Source organism: Dendrobates tinctorius, unplaced genomic scaffold, assembly GCF_039654945.1.
Source record: "Dendrobates tinctorius isolate UK_male_01 unplaced genomic scaffold, ASM3965494v1 ptg000114l, whole genome shotgun sequence".
In the NCBI taxonomy this organism is placed as follows: domain Eukaryota; kingdom Metazoa; phylum Chordata; class Amphibia; order Anura; family Dendrobatidae; genus Dendrobates; species Dendrobates tinctorius.
In genome coordinates this window covers 15130025-15155511 of record NW_027361782.1, presented here as the reverse complement: position 1 = coordinate 15155511, position 25487 = coordinate 15130025, and the positions used below count along the sequence as shown (strand labels likewise).

At 45.3% G+C, this 25487-nt stretch overlaps 1 protein-coding gene across 2 annotated transcripts in view; it reads left to right on the top strand.

Annotated features, from left to right (window-relative positions):
- LOC141101061 (protocadherin-11 X-linked-like) overlaps positions 1–25487 on the top strand; it is a 1762603-nt gene that overhangs the window by 1237770 nt on the left and 499346 nt on the right. For both annotated transcript variants that reach the window (XM_073589871.1, XM_073589870.1), the window contains exon 5: positions 2130–2328. In XM_073589871.1, the coding sequence (XP_073445972.1) occupies positions 2130–2328 (199 nt within the window). The remainder of the gene's footprint in view (positions 1–2129; positions 2329–25487) is intronic.

Genomic DNA, 25487 nt, shown 5'->3' with positions numbered 1-25487 from the left:
GTATTATACTCCAGAGCTGCACTCACTTTTCTGCTGGTGCAGTCACTGTGTACATACATTACATTACTGATCCTGAGTTACATCCTGTATTATACTCCAGAGCTGCCCTCACTATTCTGCTGGTGCAGTCACTGTGTACATACATTACATTACTGATCCTGAGTTACATCCTGTATTATACCCCAGAGCTGCACTCACTATTCTGCTGGTGCAGTCACTGTGTACATACATTACTGATCCTGAGTTACCTCCTGTATTATACTCCAGAGCTGCACTCACTATTCTGCTGGTGCAGTCGCTGTGTACATACATTACTGATCCTGAGTTACATCCTGTATTATACTCCAGAGCTGCCCTCACTATTCTGCTGGTGCAGTCACTGTGTACATACATTACATTACTGATCCTGAGTTACATCCTGTATTATACCCCAGAGCTGCACTCACTATTCTGCTGGTGCAGTCACTGTGTACATACATTAAGCACTTTTTGCTGTGAATTCAGTGACTCGCTGACTCTGTGGATGATGAGTTGCATGAATTATTTATTGTGTTGTTTTATTTCCTGAGAATAGACGAGGAGGAGACTTCTTTGTAGCAACATTGTCAGGAGCTGAACAAGTGTTAGAGATAAATAGACCCAGAGATAATGTGGTCTCTCACATTGGATAATTATTGTCTGATCTTTCCAGGATTAGTCATCCGTTCACTCGATGTGTATAGTTTTCTTCAAGCTCTTCTAGTTAAGTGCATAGAGCAGTTGTTTTCACATACTCAGGATTGCCTTCTTCCCCAGTTTCAGTGCCACACCAATCCCCCCTCATTCAGTGTTGCTCCAATCTCCCAGTTTCAGTGCTACTCCAATCCTCTTCTGGCCCATATGACCACTCTCATCCCCCAGTTTCAGTGCTGCTCCAATCTTCTTCTGGCCCATATGACCACTCTCATCCCCCCAGTTTCAGTGCTGCTCCAATCTTCTTCTGGCCCATATGACCACTCTCATCTCCCCAGGTTCAGTGCCACTCTGATCCCCCAGTTTCAGTGCTGCTCCGATCCTCTTCTGGCCCATATGACCACTCTCATCTCCCCAGGTTTAGTGCCACTCTGATCCCCCAGTTTCAGTGCTGCTCCGATCCTCTTCTGGCCCATATGACCACTCTCATCTCCCCAGGTTTAGTGCCACTCTGATCCCCCAGTTTCAGTGCTGCTCCGATCTTCTTCTGGCCCATATCACCACTCTCATCCCCCCAGTTTCAGTGCCGCTCTGATCCTCTTCAGGCCCATATGACCACTCTCATCCCCCCAGTTTCAGTGCCGCTCCGATCCTCTTCTGGCCCATATGACCACTCTCATCCCCCCAGTTTCAGTGCCGCTCCGATCCTCTTCTGGCCCATATGACCACTCTCATCCCCCCAGTTTCAGTGCCGCTCCGATCCTCTTCTGGCCCATATGACCACTCTCATCCCCCCAGTTTCAGTGCCGCTCCGATCCTCTTCTGGCCCATATGACCACTCTCATCCCCCCAGTTTCAGTGCCGCTCCGATCCTCTTCTGGCCCATATGACCACTCTCATCCCCCCAGTTTCAGTGCCGCTCCGATCCTCTTCTGGCCCATATGACCACTCTCATCCCCCCAGTTTCAGTGCCGCTCCGATCCTCTTCTGGCCCATATGACCACTCATCCCCCCAGTTTCAGTGCCACATGTTCCTTATACATAAGCTAATGCGGTATCTAATCCTGGGCCCCTGAGTGATCCACTGTAATCTGTAAGTGCTGAGTCTCCCTGCAGTGCCACCACTGGGGAAATGAAGCATTGCACAGTGACTAGACCACCATAATCTGTGTGACACAGGACGGGCGGGAGAGACCCTCACTGTAATCACTGTACACTGAAGAAATGAGGATCCCCTGCTTAGGCCAGGTTCACACAGTCAGTATTTTCCATCAGTATTTGTATGCCAGAGTCAGGAGTGGGTGATCATACAGAAGTGGTGCCTGTCCCTCTGGTTTCCTGGCCGTGTGGCCTTATGTCTCCCCTCAGGATGGAGTGTGTGCTGGTACAACCTCTTGTCTTCTTCTCCTACATTAGACCCTTTCGCTGATCTCTGTGCCTTTCTCCATTTCTTCTAGGCTCAGCGTCGCGTCACGTTCCATCTCCCTGACGGCTCCCAGGAAAGCTGCAGTGATGGTGGCCTGGGGGATCAGGAGCCCAGCAGCGGCTCCAACGTGTCCCAACCTCTGGCCCTCGGCTTCGCCCAGGAGGAGTACTACGAGCAATCGTCCACCAACAGCAGAACGGAGGGCGACGGCAACTCGGACCCAGAATCTAGTGAGTACCCACTGCTGTGGATGAGGTGTCCGTGGCACCACAAAGACCAGAATGTCTGTCCAGAAAATGTTACATTGAAAGAGCGGCAGGACTTGCTGGACCTTCTGGTACTCCCGGGATGATTATACCTTAAAATTAGGGCCTGGGAGAAGTTTAAGATGGAGTCAAAACTGATTTGTTACATTTTGTATCAATATTATGGTTATTTTGTATATTTGTCTGCGCTCAGTATACAATGTATATTCATGGTGACTATTAGGAGGACACAGTCTTAAAGGGACAGCGGACAGTGACTGTGCTAATGAGCACAATGGTTTAGTCCCTTCTTCTGAGAAGGTAAGTGTTGTGTTTGCCTATGGCCTGAATGACTGTCACTTACTGTCAGGGCTGAGAACCTCCGTTTACACCAGTCACTTTCTGTATGACTTGTAGGGGTAGGCGATTTTGTAGGTAGAGACCTCTGGTGTAAGGTGGCTTCTAGATTAGGATGTCGGGCAATGGAGCGATCACTGTGGAATTGTTCTTCTTTTATCGTTTCGTTATCAGGATTGTCAGGTAACTTAGGCCTTGTTCACATGTCCAGAATTTGATGAGGGTTAAAGGGATTGCACATTGAAAATAACCCCAAGATGGGTGATATCTTATTGATTGCAGGGATCCAACTAATAGGACGTGCACAGATCAGCCGAATCCAAGTGCAGAGTGCATGCCGACCAACGCTATATTCATTCTCTATGCTCCGGGGGGCGCTGTTCTCAATCCCATAATGAATAAAAGGAGTATTGGCCCAGTGTGCACCCTGCCGCTCCATTCTTAGAGGGATACAAGTTCCCTGTTCTGTTGATCACTGTGGATAGGCGATGGCTTATGTTCACTGGACATCCCCTTTAAGGCACAGTTTCATTGTAAGGCCGTGATCACACTACCGTGTGTGATGTGACAAAACTTACACGAGTCTCTGATCAACACCCGGCACTCGGACCAGAGTATGCGGCTCCATAGAAATACATACAGCCGCAGCTCCGGTCCTGAGTGCCGGCGGCAGTGCCGGGTGTTGATCCTGGCCTTATTCTCATAGTATCTCCTGACATCATATATCCAAGTGAGTGAGGGGCTTCATACCCCAATCAGGCTGTCAGAAATCTAGAGTATGCGACGTGTGAACTATCCCTGATAGTGAGCGAATGCAGAAGGTAAAGGACTAACAGAAAAGTGTCCTGAGCTCTTACACAGGTAACACAGGGAGACCCTGCTCTATCAGGACAAGCCCTGTGCTCATAGAGGGGATCCCTGAGCAAACAAAGTCTGGGTTTAATAAGAGTCCTGAGCTGGTCGAGGAGGGTCTTTTGTAACTGAGTGGGCGTTTTTCTTATAGATGGGGTCCTGGACTAGTATTAGGGACTCTGAACTAATAATGACGGTTCTTGGGGGGGTCGCTGAGCTAATAGTGGGGCTACTTATCTAAAGAGAGGGTATTTCTCGATCAGAGTGGGTCCTGATCTAATAGAGGAGGGTCTTTCTTTAACTGAGATCAAAAGAAGAAGATTGGGTGCACAGCCAGTAAAATACGGCAGATTGCTACATCATGTAGCAAAAGGAACAAAGAAAAAGGAGAAAGAAATACACAAGTGATGTGCACACCTAAGAATATCAGAAAGGTCTATTAAATGTCACAAATACACCATAAAACCATGTAACAGAACCTGACATGCACTGAATAGAGTGCTGGCAACAATAACGAATATTCATGTATTGGAACAAGGGGAACATAGCGTGGAATAATTATTAGATTATATATCAGATATCTAATAATTATTCCATGAAGACCCTCCAATATTAGCTAATATCCCCATATATTAACTGCAACTTCCTATATGATTGGAGGGGCTTATTCTAATGGATAAGGTCCACAGCGGACCCTCATCCTATAAGGTCATGTGCCGTATACAGGCATTGTCCATACTATCTCCTTCAGGTAACGCGTTCACGGTTCTGCATCCCACATTTCCGGGTAATCGCAGCCGATAATAACCTATGTACATTTCTGATATTCTGCGCCATCCGTCACGCTCTGCTGTAAATATCATCATTTAAGAGCAGTTCTTGGCTCTTTACCTGATAAATCAATCACTCGGATTCAGAAGGAATAATGAAAATGTATGGCGAGGATTAGCCAAGCAATATTCCGTCATTAATACCTTTCAGCGCGTTCGTTTCTCCCATGTACTGTATCCGTATAATAGATGCCACCAATTTACACAAATGACTTCAATCCTGGCAAAAAGCATATAATATGACTGTGCAGTCATTAAGATAAAGGCCGGCATTAATCACAGCGCACCATTCATCTGACTGCAGAGATTTTTTTCTGTGTTTGTCAAGGTGTGCGCCATGTATTACACATGTTACATTTTAATAACTCAATTCTGGAAGGACAAAGATCAATTCAATGGCTGAATACTGAGCGCCCGGATTATCCTACCATGTTGCAGCTGTGGTCAGGTGGCAGGTGTACAGTCAGGTGGCAGCTGTGGTCAGGGGGCAGCTGTGATCAGGTGGCAGCTGTGGTCAAGTGGCAAGCGTCTAGTCAGGTGGCAGGCGTACAGTCAGGGGCAGCTGTGGTCAGGTGGCAGGCGTACGGTCAGGGTCAGGTGGCAGTTGTGGTCAGGTGGCAGGCGTACAGTCAGGGGCAGCTGTGATTAGGTGGCAGGCGTATAGTCAGGGGGCAGCTGTGATCAGGTGGCAGGCATATAGTCAGGGGCAGCTGTGGTCAGGTGGCAGGCGTAGTCAGGGGTAGCTGTGATCAGGGGGCAGCTATGGTCAGGGGGCAGCTGTGGTCAGTTGGCAGGCATACAGTCAGGTGGCAGCTGCAGTCAGGTGGCAGGCATATAGTCAGGGGGCAGCTGTGGTCAGGTGGTTGGCATGTGGTCAGGGGTAGCTGTGGTCAGGTGGCAACTGTGGTCAGTTGGCAGGCATACAGTCAGGTGGCAGCTGCAGTCAGGTGGCAGGCATATAGTCAGGGGGCAGCTGTGGTCAGGTGGTTGGCATGTGGTCAGGTGGTTGGCATGTGGTCAGGGGTAGCTGTGGTCAGGTGGCAGGCATACACAGTCAGGGGCAGCTGTGGTCAGGTGGCAGGTGTACAGTCAGGGGCAGCTGTAGTCAGATGGCAGGCATACAGTCAGTGGAAGCTGTGGTCAGGTTGCAGGTGTATAGTCAGGGGCAGCTCTGGTCACGTGATAGGGGTATAGTCAAGGGCAGCAGTGGTCAGGGGCAGTTGTGGTCAGATGGCAGGCATACAGTCAGGGGCAGCTGTGGTCAGGTGGCAGGCATACAGTCAGGGGCAGCTATGTCGGGTAGCAGGCATACACTCAGGGGCAGCTGTGGTCAGGTGGCAGCTGTGGTCAGGGGGCAGCTATGATCAGGTGGCAGGCGTACAGTCGAGCAGCTGTGGTTAGGTGGCAGCTGTGGTCAGGTGGCAGGCATATAGACAGGGGGCAGCTGTGGTCAGGTGGCAGGCGTACAGTCAGGGGCAGCTGTGGTCAGATGGCAGGCATACAGTCAGGGACAGCTGTGGTCAGGTTGCAGGTCTATAGTCAGAGGCAGTTCTGGTCACGTGATAGGGGTATAGTCAAGGGCAGCAGTGGTCAGGGGCAGCTGTGGTCAGATGGCAGGCATACAGTCAGGGGCAGCTGTGGTCAGGTGGCAAGCATACAGTTAGGGGCAGCTATGGTCAGGTAGCAGGCATACACTCATGGGCAGCTGTGGTCAGGTGGCCGGCGTACAGTCAGGGGGCAGCTATGATCAGGTGGCAGGCGTACAGTCAGGGGCAGCTGTGGTTAGGTGGCAGCTGTGGTCAGGTGGCAGGCATATAGTCAGGGGGCAGCTGTGGTCAGGAGGCAGGCATACAGTCAGGGGCAGCTGTGGTTAGGTGGCAGGAGTACAGTCAGGGGCAGCTGTGGTCAGGTCAGGTGGCAGGCATACAGTCAGGGGCAGCTGTGGTCAGGAGGCAGCTGTGGTCAGTTGTCAGGCGTACAGTCAGGGGCAGGTGTGGTAAGGTGGCAGCTGTGATCAGGGGGCAGGCGTACAGTCAGGGGCAGCTGTGATCAGGTGGCAGGCATACGGTCAGGGGCAGCTGTGGTCAGGTGGCAGGCGTACAGTCAGGGGCAGCTGTGGTTAGGTGGCAGCTGTGGTCAGGTGGCAGGCGTAGTCAGGGGCAGCTGTGGTCAGGTGGCAGGCGTACAGTTAGGGGCAGCTGTGGTAAGGTGGCAGCTGTGGTCAGGTGGCAGGCATACAGTCAGGGGAAGCTGTAGTCAGGTGGCAGCTGTGGTCAGGTGGCAGTTGTACAGTCAGGGGCAGCTGTGGTCAGGGGTGCAGCTGTGGTCAGGTCAGGTGGCAGGCATACAGGGGGCAGCTGTGGTCAGGAGGCTGCTGTAGTCAGGTGGCGGGCGTCTAGTCAGGGGGCAGCTGTGGTCAGGTGGCAGGCATACAGTCAGGTGGCAGCTGTAGTCAGGTGGCAGGCAGTCGGGGGCAGCTGTGGTCAGGTGGCAGGCATACAGTCAGGTGGCAGCTGTGGTCAGGTGGTTGGCATGTGGTCAGGGGTAGCTGTGGTCAGGTGGCAGGCATATACAGTCAGGGACAGCTGTGGTCAGGTGTCAGGCATACAGTCAGGGGCAGCTCTGGTCAGATCGATGGCAGGCATACAGTCAGGGGCAGCTGTGGTCACGTTGCAGGCATACAGTCAGGAGCAGCTGTGGTCAGATCGATGGCAGGCATACAGTCAGGGGCAGCTGTGGTCAGGTTGCAGGTGTGTAGTCAGGGGCAGCTGTGGTTACATGATAGGGGTATAGTCAAGGGCAGCAGTGGTCAGGGGCAGCTGTGGTCAGGTGGTAGCTCTGGTCAGGTGGCAGGCATACAGTCAGGGGCAGCTGTGGTCAGGTTGCAGGTGTATAGTCAGGGGCAGCTGTGGTTACATGATAGGGGTATAGTCAAGGGCAGCAGTGGTCAGGGGCAGCTGTGGTCAGGTGGTAGCTCTGGTCAGGTGGCAGGCATACAGTCAGGGGCAGCTGTGGTCAGGTGGCAGCTGTGATCAGGTGGCAGGCATACAGTCAGTGGCAGCTGTGGTCAGGTGGTAGCTGTGGTCAGGTAGCAGGCATGCAGTCAGGGGCAGCTGTGGTCAGGGGGCAGGCGTAGTGTTACAGGGCAGCTGTGGTCAGGCAGGTATAGCCCAGTTTAATACATGAGGCTGCTCACTTGTGCCCACGACTTCTGCTCGCTTGGCTATACCTGGCACAGGGTATTACCGGCTAGTGTGTCCAACTCTATGTACCCTCCACAAGGTGCTATTGGCAGTGGGAATAGTAAAGGTTTTCTGGCCTTCTGGATCTAGTGCCCCATCTTATTCTCCATTGCCCCTCCATAGCACTCAGTTGGCACCACTTGGTGACTGGTTACCCGCCATCTCACATCTTCCAGGCCGCACAGTTACAGGTTCTTGGCTTATCATTAATTTCTAATTAAAGGGGTGTTCCTATAAGAAGATGTTGCCGCCAATCCTCTGGACAGGTGATAGCAATTGGATTGGAGGCGGTCCAAACACAACCAATTGGCAGAACAAACGTCTTTCCCTCACTGGCATGGTGTGCCAGCTGAGCGTGCATCGCTACAGGACCCCCGGAGGACCCCCGTGAATGTAGTAATTCTCAGATATCCTGTGGATAGATTATAACTTCTTTTACTTGATTATTCCTTTGCTGCAAGCATCCTCATAATGATTGCTGATAGTAAAAATGCAAAAGGAGTTAAAATCGAATTTCTCGCCCCCGGTTGCTTTATCGAGAGATCAAGGTGTGAACAGTCCGTCTCCAAAATGGCAACGTTCACTGCTATGTGTCAAATGGGGTCATAATAAAAGCAGAAGATAAAGCTAAAGTAAATGCAAAGTAATTAATATTAGCAGTGATGTTTATAATTAAAGGGGTTTTCAAGGACTTTAATATGTAACATTTAAATAATGGGGTCTCCTAATAAGCTGGAGAAGGTGCAATGCAGAACCAAAGATGCAGCCACATCTATATACACAGACAGGGTGGCCATTGTTAGGTAGGGACGGTCCAACTAAACCAAGGTGGTACCTTCATTCAGTAGATTAGTTGGGATGATGTCATGACTGATAGTGATCTCATAATTAATTTTTAACGTCCCCTGCTAAGCAAAGGTAAAACCTGTAAATCCTCCATAAGAGCGCCCAGAAGAAACATAATGGCCTTCTTCCAAATATAGCGCCACCTCGTTGTACAGGTTGTTTCTGGTATTGCAGTACTGCTCCACTGAGTGAATAGTGTAGTTAAATCCTGTACAACCCCTTTAAGATGAAGGATTGATATGTACTTTGTTTTCCAACCCTCAGGGTAAGTGCGGTTGTTTCCCCGATCTCTGACGGTCACCTTCAGACTGATGTGTTTTCTGGATCAGTACTGATTCTCCATTGGAGATGACACTGGTGGAGAGAATTTAGAGCAATGCTCCCTGGGAAAAGAATATGCAGAATAGCTCTTCTCCAATAGGAAGTAAATTGTCTCTCTGGAGCCTCCTGTAGGCGGCTGCTTGTGTTGCAGACGATCCAAACCAAACAATATCACTTCATCCTCGTCACTATCTATTCATTTTGATGCCAGATCCTTGATTGTAATTTCCTGCGTTCAGTCCTGAATAACGAGTTTTCTCTGCTAATTATCCGGCTTTGTCCTTTTTCCTCTGGTTTTTTTGGTTATTTTTTTTACTTCCTTTTATTTCTGTGCGTGAGTAGGAATAATTAATATAGTCAGTTCAGAAACCATTAATCTCAGAGCCGAGCAGTTTGATTGATCTTATACCTTTAATCTAATTAGCGTACATGGAGGTGGAAGGATATAATGGCTGCATACAGCCCCGCGCCAGTTTGAGGAGCGTCACCCTTTTTGATGACCCGCTGCGGCGGATATCGTGTCGCCCAGGTACAAGGAACAGCTGTGCAATCATTAACGGGAAATTTGATTTAAAAGGTTGGAAATCTGCGAACATCAAACCCAAGGGGAGGGCGAACGTACTCAATTAAATCTAGGTAGTCAGCGAGTCATTAATAATTGACGCTCATATGTAGTCAGACGCTTCCAGGACATTTATACCGGGGCGCGAGGAATATTCCGCAAGTTACAAAGTAGCAATGAGTAAAGTATTGGGAAGATTAATGATGGCGGAAGAAAAGCTGAGCCTGACATTACCCCGATGTTACATCATCTATCTATCTATCTATCTATCTATCTATCTATCTATCTATCTATCTATCTATCTGTCTCTATATCTAGCTATTATCTATCTACCTATTATCTATCTCTATCTATCTATCTATCTATCTATCTATCTCTATTATCTATCTATCTATCTATCTATCTATCTATCTATCTATCTGTCTCTATATCTAGCTATTATCTATCTACCTATTATCTATCTCTATCTATCTATCTATCTATCTATCTATCTCTATTATCTATCTATCTATCTATCTATCTGTCTGTCTGTCTATCTAGCTATTATCTATCTACCTATTATCTATCTATTATCTATCTATCTATCTATCTCTATCTATCATCTATCTATCATCTATCTATCATCTATCTATCTCTGTCTATCTATCTATCTATCTAGCTATTATCTATCTACCTATTATCTATTATCTATCTATCTCTATTATCTATCTATCATCTATCTATCATCTATCTATTATCTATCTATCATCTATCTATTATCTATCTATCTATCATCTATCTATTATCTATCTATCATCTATCTATTATCTATCTATCTGTTATTTAGCTGTCTTATCTATCGATTATTATCTATTATCTATCGACGGTATCTGTTATTAATCTGTCATATCTATCTATCTATCTATCTATCTATCTATCTATCTATCTATCTATCGTGAAGTATTTGCCCAGAACATTATTACAAATACACACATTTATTTCCTTTGTGTGTATTGGAACAATACAAAAAAAAACATAGAAAAAAGGCAAATTGGACATAATCTCACACAAAACCTAAAAAAATGGTCTGGACAAAATTGTTGGCACCCTGAATTTAAGATTGGTCACCCCCTCTGGAATAAATAACTGCAATCAATCGCTTCCTATAACCATCAAAAAGCATTTTACTCCTCGCAGATGGAATTTTGGATGACTCTTCCTTTGCAAACTGCTCCAGGTCTCTCATATGTGAAGTCATTTTCTCCCAACTTCAATTTTAAGATCTCTCCACAGGTGATCAATGGGATTTAGATCCGGACTCATTGCTGCCACTTCAGAACTCTCGAGCTTTTTGTTTCCATCCATTTCTGTGGGCTTATTGAAGTATGTTTGGGGCCATTGTCCTGCTGGAAGACCCATGACCTAGGACGTAAACCCATCTTTCTGACACTGGGCACTACATTGCCATCCAAAATCCTTCGGTTATTTTCATATTTTATGATGCCTTGCACACAGTCAAGGCACCCAGTGCCAAATGCAGCAAAACACCACCAAAACATCTGTGACCCTCCACCATATCAGACTGTTGGTGCTGTGTTCTTTTCGTTGTAGGCCTCATTCCGTTTTCAATAAAGAGTAGAATGATGTGCTTTACCAAACAACTCTATCTTGGTTTCATGTGTCTAGAAAGGATCGGCTTACTCACGTACATTTTGGTAAACTGCAGTCTTGCTTTTTTATGTCTCTGTGTCAGTCAGCAGTGGGGTCCTCCTTGGTCTCCTGACGTAGCGTTTAATTTCATTCATATGAGGATGAATAGTTCGCGCTGACACTGATGCAACGTGAGCCTCCAAGACAGTTTGAATTTCTTTGGACCTTGGTTGGTGCTGCTTATCCAGCATCTGGACTATCCGGCATAACAACCTTTGATCAATGTTTCTCTGCCACCCACGTTCAGGGAGATTAGCTGCAGTACCATGGGTTTTAAACTTGTTGATTATGTTGCACACCTTGGACAAAGGAAAATCAAGATCTCTGGAGATGGGCTTGTAACCTTAAAATTGTTGACATTTTAGAGCAATTTTGGTTCTCAAGTCCTCCAACAGTTCTCTTCTCCTCTTTCTGTTCTCCATGCTTAGCGGGCACACACAGAAACACAATGCAAAGATTGAGTCAACGTCTCCCTTTTTTATCTGGTTTCAGGTGTGATTTTCAAGTTACCCACACCTGTTACTTGCCATAGGTGAGTGTGAATGAGCATCACATGATTTAAATGATGTTTTTTACCCACAATTTTGGAAAGGTGCCAACATTTTTGTCCTGCTCGTTTTTGAGGTTTTGTAGCATTTAATTCATATTGGAACTTCTATAATTTTTCATTTATTAATGCTAACAATACTTATGTAATAAATTCAGAACATTAGTTATAATCACCGACGTAATCTTTAATTATTGTTTATCTCTGCTATTATAGCTTGCTGCAATTTATAAATCACATTTACTATTATCATTCTCATTCCTCTGTCACATTCCTTGCTTGCGCACTTCAGCGTCTTTACTGCGGAGTTATTAAGGTAATGATGAGTTTAGGATCCAGAGACTGAGCTGTAAACTCTGGAGCGCCCCGCTTCCATTGCAAACCTGCGTTAAGAAGCTAATAAAAGGCAGGATGATGGGAGACATAACGGGGAGCAGGAGAGAAGTGCAGGGAATAAATGAGGCTTGGCAGCCATAAACAGATCCGGTGGCAGATGTTCACTGATGTGCACTCATGTCATCACTTACACTGACACCGTCCCAGCGATGCCCGGCTCCATCACATCCATGAATGATTTAGAATACATCACCTGAAGGAAGAAGAAGAGAAGAGAGAAGGCGGTTATTAGCGGCGTCTGTAATCTACATCGCCACAATTATCCTTCACTGTCTTTATAAGTAATACAGGACAGAGAAGGAACAAAGCCGAATAGGTCATAAATAAGTACCCTGAAAGGCAGAGCAGTATAACGGTGCTTCTCTCTGGTGTCAGCCAGTGTGCAGGACACCGTATACTGGCAAGACTCCTCATCCCAGATACATCCCAATAGGTGGAGACGGGAGGATGAATGCACCAGGTTTAAGTCAAGTTAAAGGATGAAACCCTTGATATATTATTATTATTATTATTATTACTTGCTTGGCCCTTGCGAAATTTTCTCACATTGGTCGTCTGGGGCACAGGCAATTTCAGAAAAAGCAAGCTGGTCAAATGTAAATGTATTTCATGAGATGATGAACACAGACAGAAATTTTTATATATAGATTGGTAATACAATAAATTGGTTTGATAAGTAGAGGCCAAAAATGTCTTCCGGTTTGAGGTGCCATCTGCAGGTCATTGTGTCTTTCTGCAGGTTTATGAAAATGAATGTTTAAACTGTATTTAGTGATAAAATCGTGAATGTGTGGTTTGTTTGGCTCTTTTCTGTTAAGGTACTGTCACACTTAGTGATGTTCCAGCGATCCCGACCAGCGATATGACGCGGTCAGGATCGCTGGTGCATCGCTAAGTGGTTGCTAGTGAGCTGCCACACAGGCAGATCTCACCAGCGACATCGCTGGGGACGGGGGTCGCTACTTACCTGTCACACCAGGCGATCCTGCGTCCTCCCGCCCGGCTCCACGCGTCGCTCATCACAGCAGGAAGCGCCGCAGGAAGCTGACGACGAGAAACAGTCCAGGACGTTCTCGCGCGATCAGCGATAACCAGCGGGGGAGCCGGTCGTAGGTAAGTATCACACACAGCGATATCGCTAGCAATATCGCTATAACGTCACAAGTTATAGCGATATTGCTAGCGATATCGCTTAGTGTGACAGTACCTTAAGGCGTCGCATTTCTGCGTTTACTCAGCAGGGATCTAGACCCTCACATTCTGCAGTGTCCTGCTGTTTATCTACTGCAGAGGAGATTGCAGAGGAGATTGCCTTGCAGAAAATCTCTCCTGAGGCTAAGTCCTTCTGTCCTCCTACTGAGCATGCTCATGGGATGATCTCCCATTGGGGATCGGGAGTCATGTGCTCAGGTCCCGCTCCAGATCTCATTGGTCCATCTCAGAGATCTGGAAGCTTACGGAAGGTCCTGGCTGCTATAAAAGGCGCGCATGGCTGTTCCGCCATGCGCTAGTATAGACTTACTTGCTGCTGTGTGTATGAGGACGGATGTATGATTCTGGTGAATGACTCATTAAAAAACCCCTTCCCTCTGATATTACGTATGTGGTTAGGGACTGAGTTAGAAACAGCTCCAGCTCTCCTCTGCTGCAACATCCACAGCTGCTAGCGTCCGACATTGCACTTGCGCCTTAGCCTTGTTGTTTAGCGGCAGTGACCGCGCCGCGGTGCAGTAGCAACCCCTTTGAGTCCGCAGTTGCGACGCTCCGCACACGGTGGGTCTAGACAGACGTAGTGCCGCCGTCTTGGGCTCCTCCTGTGACCTGATACCGTGTGTGCCCTTTTACTGAGTACTGTGACCTCAACAGGCTCAGTCTTTTGTGTTTGTACTTATTTGGCATCTCTGTGAATTAACTGAGATTGCTCTGCACACCTGGGTGAAGTTTAACCCTGCAAACCAAGGATAGGGGCACCACCATCAATGAATAATATAGTGGGATCCAACCCAGCCCATTCAAAGAGAATGTATAGACGAAACCAAAGAAACAGGGATGGGCTATGTACGGGGGATCACCACAGACAATAATTTGGCATTTAGGTAGACAATTTTATTGAACATGTATAGACCACACATAGGTTAAAAACATAAAAAAGTCACACATGTGACTTAACAAAGACAAACTGGCTCACAATAGAACCCACACCCTATAGGTACCCTCCACAAGAGACCTGTCTATATATAAACAGCATACCAGTTGGTGAATGGATGTGGTGATTTGAGATGGAATAAGTGGGCTTACAATAATGCCCATCTATCTGAAAAGAAGAAAATCACCGTTATACAGATAACAATATACTCCCTAAAATAGGTTCCATATGTATAACACATCACCGTAATCCACAATGCCCATCAAAGAAATATGTATGCGTATGCCCATGAATGAATAAATACATCCTAAACCCCATATAGGGGACGACAAGGCACAACACCAATGATAAGTGGAGACAAAAGCCCCATGAATGATGATATAACAAATAGCATTAAAATACAAAGCCCATGTGGAGTGACCTGGGGAGAGAAGATACCCGACGCGTGTCGCCACCCGCAGTGGCTTCGCCACCCCTGACGAAGCCACTGCGGGTGGCGACACGCGTCGGGTATCTTCTCTCCCCAGGTCACTCCACATGGGCTTTGTATTTTAATGCTATTTGTTATATCATCATTCATGGGGCTTTTGTCTCCACTTATCATTGGTGTTGTGCCTTGTCGTCCCCTATATGGGGTTTAGGATGTATTTATTCATTCATGGGCATACGCATACATATTTCTTTGATGGGCATTGTGGATTACGGTGATGTGTTATACATATGGAACCTATTTAAGGGAGTATATTGTTATCTGTATAACGGTGATTTTCTTCTTTTCAGATAGATGGGCATTATTGTAAGCCCACTTATTCCATCTCAAATCACCACATCCATCCACCAACTGGTATGCTGTTTATATATAGACAGGTCTCTTGTGGAGGGTACCTATAGGGTGTGGGTTCTATTGTGAGCCAGTTTGTCTTTGTTAAGTCACATGTGTGACTTTTTTATGTTTTTAACCTATGTGTGGTCTATACATGTTCAATAAAATTGTCTACCTAAATGCCAAATTATTGTCTGTGGTGATCCCCCGTACATAGCCCATCCCTGTTTCTTTGGTTTCGTCTATGAAGTTTAACCCTGTGCGCATTTCTGCCATATTGCTCCTGCCACCACTTAGCAGCGGTTTTATCACCTACTGCACGGTGGACCCCGAGCGGCGAACGCACTTTATTATTATTTTTATTTAGTGCGTTCCGTCGTTCCAAACATTTTCTTGCTGAAGCAAGTTTACCTTTCAAATGGTGTATCATTTGTGTGTGTGGGGCGAAGTAATCGGCAAAAACGCAGTGCATGTTTACAAATGTGTTTGCATATGTGACTCACCGGCAGTGAAGTGTGCAATCCTCCAATGTGTCTGAAATAGGTTGGGCAAGCACTTGAGCAAGCTGGAAAGACCCCAAGGCAAATGTTTGGATTTGTTTGTGATGTCTGTAGGGAGCTTTGTGGTAGTGTGCTTTGGGGTAGTGTGCTGCCGCCTGCAGGTCATTTTTCCTTACTGCATGTTTATGAAAATTAATGTTTATCTGTATTTTGTGATCAAATTGTGGATGTGTGGTTTGTTTGGCTATTTTCTTGCTGAAGGGGGCAAGTTTACCTTTCAAATGGTGTATCATTTGTGTGTGTGTGTACAGTATGAACGGAGATACAAAGTAATCACCGAAAAACAGTGTTTAGAAATAATAGAATAGATTATCCTTGTTTTTCTTTCCGCCCATAGGAGTTTTTTTCTTCATGATCTCCCCAACTTTATGAAGTAGAGCATGTCAGTCTTATGTAAGCTCTTCTTCCTTCTCCCATTCTGTCTCTTCTCTTCTCTTTCTACCCAATTCCCTTTTCTTCTCATCTAACTCCTTTTCCTCTTCTTTCTTTCTTATTTCCATTCTCCTTTACATTTTCTTTCTCCTCTTGTTACTTTACTTTTTTCTTTGTCTCCTCTTCTTTTCCTCCCTTTTCCTTTCTCTTCTTATCTTCTTTATCCTTTCACCTCACCCATTTCTCCATCTTCTTCCTCTTCCTCCCCTCTTCTTCATTTTTCTCTCCTCATTCTTCTTTTTCTCTTTTTCTTTTGTTCCATGCACTTCTTTTTTTTTCCACTGCTTTATCCCCATCTTTCTCCCTACTTCCCCTTTATCTCCATTCTCATTTTCCTTTATTTTGTCTTTGCTCTTTTTCCTTTCCTTGTCATATTCATGTCTTCCTCTTCCTTCTTCTTTCTTAACCTTTTCTCTTTTTTTCTCCTTTTTTTTAATCTCCATCTTCACCTTTTTTCACATTCCATGTACTCCTTTCTCCCTACCTCTTCTCCTTATCCCCTTCCTTCTTCATTTGCAGCTTTTTCTTTTATTCTTCTTATTTTTCTCCCCATATCTCATTCCTTCCTTTCTTCTTACTCTTCACCTTTTTTCCTCTTCCTGCCCTCCTCATTCTTCTTTCCATTTCCTTTTTTTCTTTCCTCCCTCTTTCTCTGTCTGTTCCCCTCAACCTTCTCTATGGGTGCACAAAAAAAATCATAACCCATACAGATCATTCATATAGCATCCAAATATAATGATACTTTGGGTAGAACGAACAAGTTGTATAATTATGTGCTTAATTGTAAAACACTGGGCAAAACAGTCACTGAAAAAGACCTGGGTGTATGGGTGGACGACAAACTCACATTTAGTGGCCAGAGTCAAGCAGCTGCTGCAAAGGCAAATAAAATAATGGGATGCATTAAAAGAGGCATAGATGCTCATGAGGAGAACATAATTTTACCTCTATATAAGTCACTAGTGCGACCACACTTAGAATACTGTGTACAGTTCTGGTCTCCGGTGTATAAGAAAGACTTAGCTGAACTGGAGCGGGTGCAGAGAAGAGCGACCAAGGTTATTAGGGAACTAGGGGGTCTGCAATACCAAGACAGGTTATTACACTTGGGGTTATTTAGTTTGGAGAATCGAAGGCTTAGGGGTGATCTTATTACAATGTATAAATATATGTGGGGACAATACAAAGACCTTTCTAATGATCTTTTTACTCTTAGACCTGTGACGGGGACAAGGAGGCATCCTCTACGTCTGGAGGAAAGAAGGTTTAAGCATACTCACAGACGCGGATTCTTTACTGTAAGAGCAGTGAGACTATGGAACTCTCTGCCATATGATGTTGTAATGAGTGATTCACTACTAAAATTTAAGAAGGGACTGGATGCCTTTCTTGAAAAGTATAATATTACAGGGTATATACACTAGTCTCCTTAATATTGCGTTGATCCAGGGAGCTAGTCTGATTGCCGTATGTGGAGTCGGGAAGGAATTTTTTTCCCCAATGTGAAGCTTGGAAGCTTGCTGTTGCCACATGGGGTTTGTTTGCCTTCCTCTGGATCAACATGTTAGGGCAAGTTAGGATAGGATATGGGTTAAACTAGATGGACTTAAAGTCTCCCTTCAACCTTAATAACTATGTTACTATGTTACTATGTTTGTAATTATGAACATTGGAAACTTTATTTGGTTGTGTACATTTTAGATGCCACATGGATGTAAAAAAACAGACAAATATAAAAAAAAGACACACAGATGTAAAAATCAGACACGTAGATGTAAAAAACTACACACGGATGTTTTTCAAGTTCTTGTCTGACAATATTTAAGTGCTTGTCTGAACCCGGCCTAAATGCCGTACATCACCTATGTTGTATTTGTACCGTAGACCTCAGCTCTGTAGTGGAGATATATATGGTCTTCAGTGTCTGATTTATCAATTAGACTATTATTATCTCCTTTTTGTAGACTTGGGTGGTGGTGGTCGCCCCTACACATTCTCCTGGGTGGGTCATTGCTCCCTCCTGACTTGTATATGCAGGATTTAGAGGTGGCGTGCCAGAAGAAACACATGGATGCCCTGAATGGTGAGCACCAAGTGCAGCATGTGAGAGTCTTATAAGTAACCAATATCATTTATGTATTTTGCAAATGTTTCAATAATCCAAATTATAAACTCAATTTCCTCCTATATTGAAGACCAGAACATCCGCACCAGGTCTGATAGATTTTACATGCAAACTGAACACAGAACACAGGTCATTTCTAAGAGCCAATGTACCACTCTGATCCCATCCGCTCGTGATCGGACTCCTGGAGGGCAGTTTATCATCTAGATTCAGATGCTTTGGAGCGAAACAGTTTCCTTCTTAGCCATTTTCTTGAGAAATGACATGATTCAGATGTGTGACGCATGTGGACAGTTGAATTCCTCTGTCAATAGGTCTCAGATTTGGCTCCTTTGTCCTTATGTTGGAGAGAATCGGTGACCTTATTCTCACAATGAGACATTGTTTGCTGTAATTTCCTTTATTAGATCACGCGAACCATGAAGTAAAGGTCAGTCGCCATTTATGTTCCCATCAGTTCCGTGACTGCACCTCTTATGACCATCAATTCGCTCTGACTTACCTTTTATGAATTTTCCTTATGAGATTATTGGACACATGTCAATTTTCCTGCGTTTTTCTTCTTCTAGGTTGTCAATTAAGGTCTACCAAGCCCCTCACTGGTTACCCAGTTAATAAACCAGGCACGTGGTATTGAGGGAGCCATAGAGATAACTTCATAGTGACCTGTCTCTTTATGGAGTGCCTATCCGGAAGTCAATTATCTTCTGTAATGATGGATCAATGTGATACAGATCAGTAGCTCCGAACCTATAGATTTCTATGTGTCTGTGTTGTTCCTTTAGGAACCTCCAATTTAACACAAAGGCGCACTAACTTTTTGTTTTCTCATGGGTGGCATGCTATATTGGAAGCCATGTTATAAAGAAATTCTGCTTAGAAGCATGACTTTAAGAGAATTTGATACTTCAAGAAGTATACAACGTGCCACCTTAGGTCATGATGTTGCTGGCTAAAGATTATCGTAACTGCAAAACAATGCAAATTTACATTTCATGGAGCTTTTTAAACATCCAAGTAACCGCCCCCGAGGAGCAGAGACTTTTTTTTTTGCTTAATTAAATTCCCATTCAGTGTATTAATTAAAGACTCAACCTCTATACCGTGAATTACTTAGGTCCTTCAGAGTTAATGTTTTAATCCCTTCAGGTCTATCTAATAAGCACCTACAGAATTTTCTTTTATCGAAATCCAAAGTGAATTTTAGCTTCAGCCATTACATGTAAATAAGCCCAAAGCTTCTACAAGGGCGATGTCAACTTTATGTAGTATGGGAACATCTGTCAGCTACGTGAATGAATCCTAATGAGTCCCCCGATGGCAATATTGGGAAGGGTTTGCCTCCACCAGTCACCCAACAAGTCAATAGCAGGTCAGATATTTACTAAGAAACATCAATTGGTTGTGGTTCCCTGCTTATTAAGCAGATAGGACCAGTTTGTGCAGCAGCATGCACGATGTAGACCTAATCATAATTTTGACTTACAAAGTTATTGAACTTTGGAAATTCCCAGTAGGCGATCGGATGGCAGGAGCCGGGCTTTGCTGACTCAGGCATTCCTGCAATCGATGCACTTGTTATTTTTGCTCCTGTATTATTTTTAATTAGCTTCCAGAACTGTTGCCGTGATAATTGGATTTGGCATTTTTAAACCCCCGATGTCCAGGATCCACCTATTGTTACTCAAGGAAGTTGAGATTAATTTTTATTCTTTCCATGTGATGAATCGTTATTTATTAAGCAGCGCAAACTTAAATGAGAGGTAACTGCATGGGTCCAGAGCTCCTAGTAATAAAGAGAATGTGTCCAGGTCGCAAAGGTTTTGCTGATGCATGAAGAATTACTTAGCCTGCTGGTTCAGCCATACATTATTATCATTCCTGGCTCCAAGACTTATCTCAAGCTGCACCATTTCTCTAGATAGCGCTACCCCAGATAATCAGGTTAATTCCCGACATCCGCTGTTTTAACCATGCACTAAATTTTATTGCACAATTATATTTGTAATTGTAAAGTGCTGCAAAATATATGGGTGCTATACGAATAACATAACATAAGCAAATATAGTAGGATTTAAAGGGATTTTCTTATCTTAATAAATGGATAAATTTGCAAAGTTATTTTAAAAACAATCAATGTTTCAGTTTACAGCCTATTATAAAAATCTTTTGCATTCTCAAGAATTGAGGGATTTTTTATTCTATAATATACTGATTTTTGCTAAGGTTACTTGGTTTCTCAAAGAGCTCAAACTTGCAAACTGTTTGCTGTCCACCTAGCAAGAACTGCCCTGAAGCGGTTGCATCTGGCCAGCCTCATTGTGCTTGCATGTTTCTTATGCATCTCTCTGCTAGCAGCTTTGCAAAGTGCACAGTTTGGACCAAAGGCTCAGCTATGCCCAAAGTCAGAACGATCAGTTTTATTGAGTGCACCACAACCTGGCAAGCAGGAACCCAGGAGGCAAGGGAGCAGTGCATTCCTGCAGACAGAAAATGACCACATCCTTTTAAACATGTGGATGTTGAGCTGTGATGAAACTACAACTCTCGGAAGATGCAGTTTGTAGACCAGGACTGGACATAAGGACTGCCCTAATGTTGGAGAGTGTAGGTTGGAGCCCTTTGCGGTTCCACACAACATACAGTACAACATTTAATGCTCCATACAAAAATGCAACATAAGAACAGTTCATTGTGATGCCCAACTAAGGCTGGTTTCACATTTGCGTTAAAACAACGCTGCGCCCTGCGCCGTTAAGCCCCGCCCCGAGCCGGCTCCCTGCCCGCCCCATCCGGGATCACCGCCTACTTTCGCATTTGCACGCATGCGATCGGCGCACCCTATCTTTAGCATAGGGTGCGCAGATCATGTGCTGCCAGTGTGAAAGTAGCGTGCTGCGCACTTTTGACGGTGCGCCGTGCGCGCCGAAATGCAGTATGTTGCATTTCGGCGCGCACGGCGCACCATCAAAAGTGCGCAGCACGCTACTTTCACACTGGCAGCGCATGATCTGCGCACCCTATGCTAAAGATAGGGTGCGCCGATCGCATGCGTGCAAATGCGAAAGTAGGCGGTGATCCCAGATGGGGCGGGCAGGGAGCCGGCTCGGGGCGGGGCTTAACGGCGCAGGGCGCAGCGTTGTTTTAACGCAAATGTGAAACCAGCCTTAGACTGCTAAACAAGACTCGTTAAAACTCTGGGTGGCCACAAAGTTCAGGTCACGTGTGCTCTTCAGGAGAAAATGGAAAAACTGTCCCATCAGCTTCACACTTCTCAGACATGGGACGCCCAGAGGAAAGGCAATGAATGACACATTTATCGATGAGCTAAAAAAGGACAATAATTTAACATGCGGACATATTTGTAAATCCTCTATCTAATCCATGTAGCCTCGTGCTGTTATCTGGTACCATTCAGGGGCAATATTGGAAAATGACTCAGTAGAGATGAGCAATAAGTTTTGCTTTACTTAGTGCCACTTTCTCATTTGACCCTCCTGTGACCGGCATCCCTTGGACACCTGTCACTTGACATTGGGGTCGGTCCAGGAAGATGATGAGCTGCAGATACCAGCCACAGAATTGAAGTCAAGATGCAGAGATTGGAATTTGATGCCATAAATCTTTTTGCTCATCTCTTTTTCTCAGCTTAGAATACATGTTTTGTACAAACACATTCTGATAATTGTATGACAAGTCCAAAGAATGAGGGATCAACCCAATATATTGGTACTGTAACAATAATGGATCTATAAAATAGTCAAGTCGTTGAAGACCATCCAGTGTGCACCCACTGAACACCTACTATAATAAATGTCTCGTTACAATTTTTTTTATATGATTCATTTCATGACACGAGATGCAGATGCTTCCCCGAAATATAAAATGAGCAATTCAGTTAAACGTTTTAAGAACTTGATACATCATTGATTTTACTGAGGTTATTATAAAAACGTAGAAGGTCAAGATGCCCTTGAAGATCACTCGTACTAAACGAACACCTGACCTGCCCATCATTATGTCAATTTCTATCTCCAGCAAGCTGTGTCCACTTTATTATGGAATTGATGGTTAATTTCCTGTAACATCCATAGAGGAAAGGTAATAAAATAGTCGTAGTAATGTTCTCAAGCTTTCTGTCCCTTATCTGCCGCTTTGACTTCTATTGACGAGAGGAGCGTAGAATGAATGAAGCTGATCCTATTAAAATATCATTTACTCTGTAAGAATGGTTAAGGCTCCAAATTAGTGGGAAATAAAGTGGCAGGAACATGTGAGCTAGACGTGTTTAGCCGATGGAAGAGTTTTTGACCCTTCTTAACAAATGTAGACACAAGGTCACCATAATTATCAAATCTGACAGTGGTGGAAAGTTCTCTACCAGTGAATTACATTCCCGCTTGTTATCTCGCTTCCAGATCTGAGACTGCCCGCACTATTTCTTGTTTGCCTTTCAAGTGAAGATGTCAGAGACATTCTCGTCACTGTCAAGAGTGACATTGCCTTTTCGAACTCTTTTTAATGGTAGTACTGGTGTTCAATGAGCTTACTTCAGTGGAATGACATACCCAGTGCGTGTCACCTTGGAAGATGACATGAATGAAGAGATTCCAGGCTGGTGGAGAGATTGGTAGGTTGTATATTTGCTTTGTCTTCACCCAAGATGATGTCAAATTGCTGAGAGTGAATATGTCACGGCTGGGTATGCACATTTCCATCGGATGTTCATCGGTCTGGTCGATTTCTATAAGGTGCTTCTTCAGAATAGGAGGAACATCTTAAGAAACAATCAGGTCGTTCATCAGTGCAAAGTGTGAGCAGTCAATTTACCAAGTACAAAGCTTCAGAGGTAGGAAAATTTGATGTCCAAGCTCCAACAACCACCTGTGGCCTCAAGAACAGAATGTAACGTCCAGGTGAAGACGGATGTAGTAAGCATTGGGACTCTGGCTTATTTGTACATGGGCCTTCTGTCTCGGTGGTTGCTCTGTTACACATTAATGTTCTCTGTATACAAGGAATATTTAGGTTGTTGGTATATACAGTAGTTTCTGTACTTTCTGCTGCTGGACGAAAACGTATTGCATCTGTTACATGTCATATTAAACCAAATATTATCAAGTTTTTAAAGTATACTGCTCAAAAAAATAAAGGGAACACTTAAACAACAAAATGTATCTCCAAGTCAATCATATGTGGCGCCCCTGAGGCTTCAGTCACCACAGAGGTACTGCACCTCCTCCTGAGGTGTGGTGCCCCACCATCCAGGTAGGGTGGGAACTCCTAACCATGCTCCAACACCTGCACCCCTCACCACAAAGTAGTGTACCAAAGCCACATTGCGGCTCCTTGCTTAGAGAGTAGCAGAGCACCTTTGGTGGTTCCCTGCTTGGAAACACGAAACGTGCTGGGAGGTGGGTGGAGTTTGGAATACATAAAAGAGTGGGAAGGTTTAGAATTTCAGAGGGTTCGAGGTCAGTCAGTCGGAGAGAGTCACTCAGAGAGGAGTGAGGAAAGAAGATCCCTAGGAGAGGGATGGAGGAAGGAGTGCTGCAGCTGCCTCAGTGATCTGAGCCAGCTGGCACGGGAAAGCAAAGGAGAAAGACATTGAACTGAAGCCTGAGCTTCCATAAGAAAGAAAGACAAGTACGGAATGTAGGAGTAAAAGGGAACACAGAGGACGTGGGTTAGAGGAAGAACCCTGCCTAGAAGTTCTAAGCGCAAGGCCGGGGCCTGGTCCTCGAGGTTGTATGGACACTACTGGTTCTGCAGCAGACACCGGTGGAGTAGTGGGCTGTAAATGCACTTCTCCCATCTAAGACTTGGGGCACAACAGCAACTTGGATAGTGAGCCGGGAATCAGGAGTAAGGAGTCCCCGAAGCAGGCTACAGCTGTCTGCCGTACAAGTAGAGTTCTTGGGAACATCTGTCAGGAGGCACTCCAATGTAACTCAGTACTAGGAGTACTTCACTTAAAGCCGCTATAGAGGAGACGTTCAGAAAGGTACATGTTGGAGGAGTGTTGGAAGCGAGCATCCTATCTTGCCTGGGGGTTGACTGAGTCCCTGACCCAGAGGACACAGCACGGAGGCAGGCATCTGTGTGAACTGCAGACTGTGAGTAAAGCTGTGGAAATACATGCCCTGGTGTCCTCCACTTATTCCTGCACCACTACACCCTGCACTACTACATCTGGGCACCAGCCTCTACACCGCCTGTGCCTCTCCTCCATTGCTACATCTACACTGCCCTGGGACTACAGCTCCACCTGTGGGGAGCTTCACCATCTTGGCTGCAACCCACCACCAGTCCCAGAGGATCTGCATGCAACGTCGGCCAAACACCTCACTTGCCGAACACCACAGGTGGCGTCACGAACTATTCATAAACTTTATTTCATTGTTCATTCATCCCTTTTTTGCCATGGAGCCCCAGGGCCACGGACCGGGTCATAGCTTCCGTGACAACTCCCATTGAGATCAATGGGCCCGGTACCGAGTACCCCGCTAGGCCCTGGTGGGGCGCTCCACATACTTCTGTGAAATCAGCACTGATTGTGATTCAATTTCTCCTTCTGTTGTGCCAATGGAATAATCAACAGGTAGAAATGATAGAAAAGTCACTAACATCCATGTGTCTGCTCAGTAAGAGTGTCTAGTGTTCTCTTTAGTTTTTTGAGCAGTATATATTCCTATTGATTAAAAAAATAGATACACCATTATTATACGATTGACCGGGGGTCTCAGAGGTTGAACACCCACCAATTCTTTCAATTAAACGTTAGCAGCATTACTTGGCAATGTGTTCCCCTTTAAGCAGCAGTGGTGACTGTGCTGGGTCATCACGTCTCCGGCACTGAGACTCAATGGCGTAGTCTCAATAGCGACCAGGGAGTTGACAGATCCACCATTATATTCAAATGTATCTGTTCCCTGAGGATGCCGATATCACAGAAATACAGGTGCTGGTCAGGGGACAATGCCGCTCGGCACCGGGTTCACAGCGGCCGTGTGGTCTGCTGCCATAGACCACTAGAGTAAACCTGTAAGAACAATAAGTAGTAAGTGCAATGGTATTTGGGGGTCTCCTTATATCTCTCCATCGTAGGTCACCCAGTGGGTGATACACCAGCAAGATGTCAGGTCTGGTTGTGAGAGCCACCTCCGCAGCCCAAGCAGCGACATGTACAGCACAATGTCTATGTAAGATCCCCGGAGCGACCTTCTCTTCTACCTGTTACATAGAAAGAGCCGCGACGGTGGAATCGTCTAATCCTCTGCATTCATTTTGTTAACCATGTGACTCTCGGTCTCCGCCTGTCACACTCTTGTGCCGGCAGACTAGGCTTTTTTCAGCTTTCTTTCAGTGATGACCTGTAGAACAATGGTGATAAGATATTGCACCTAACTGTCATCA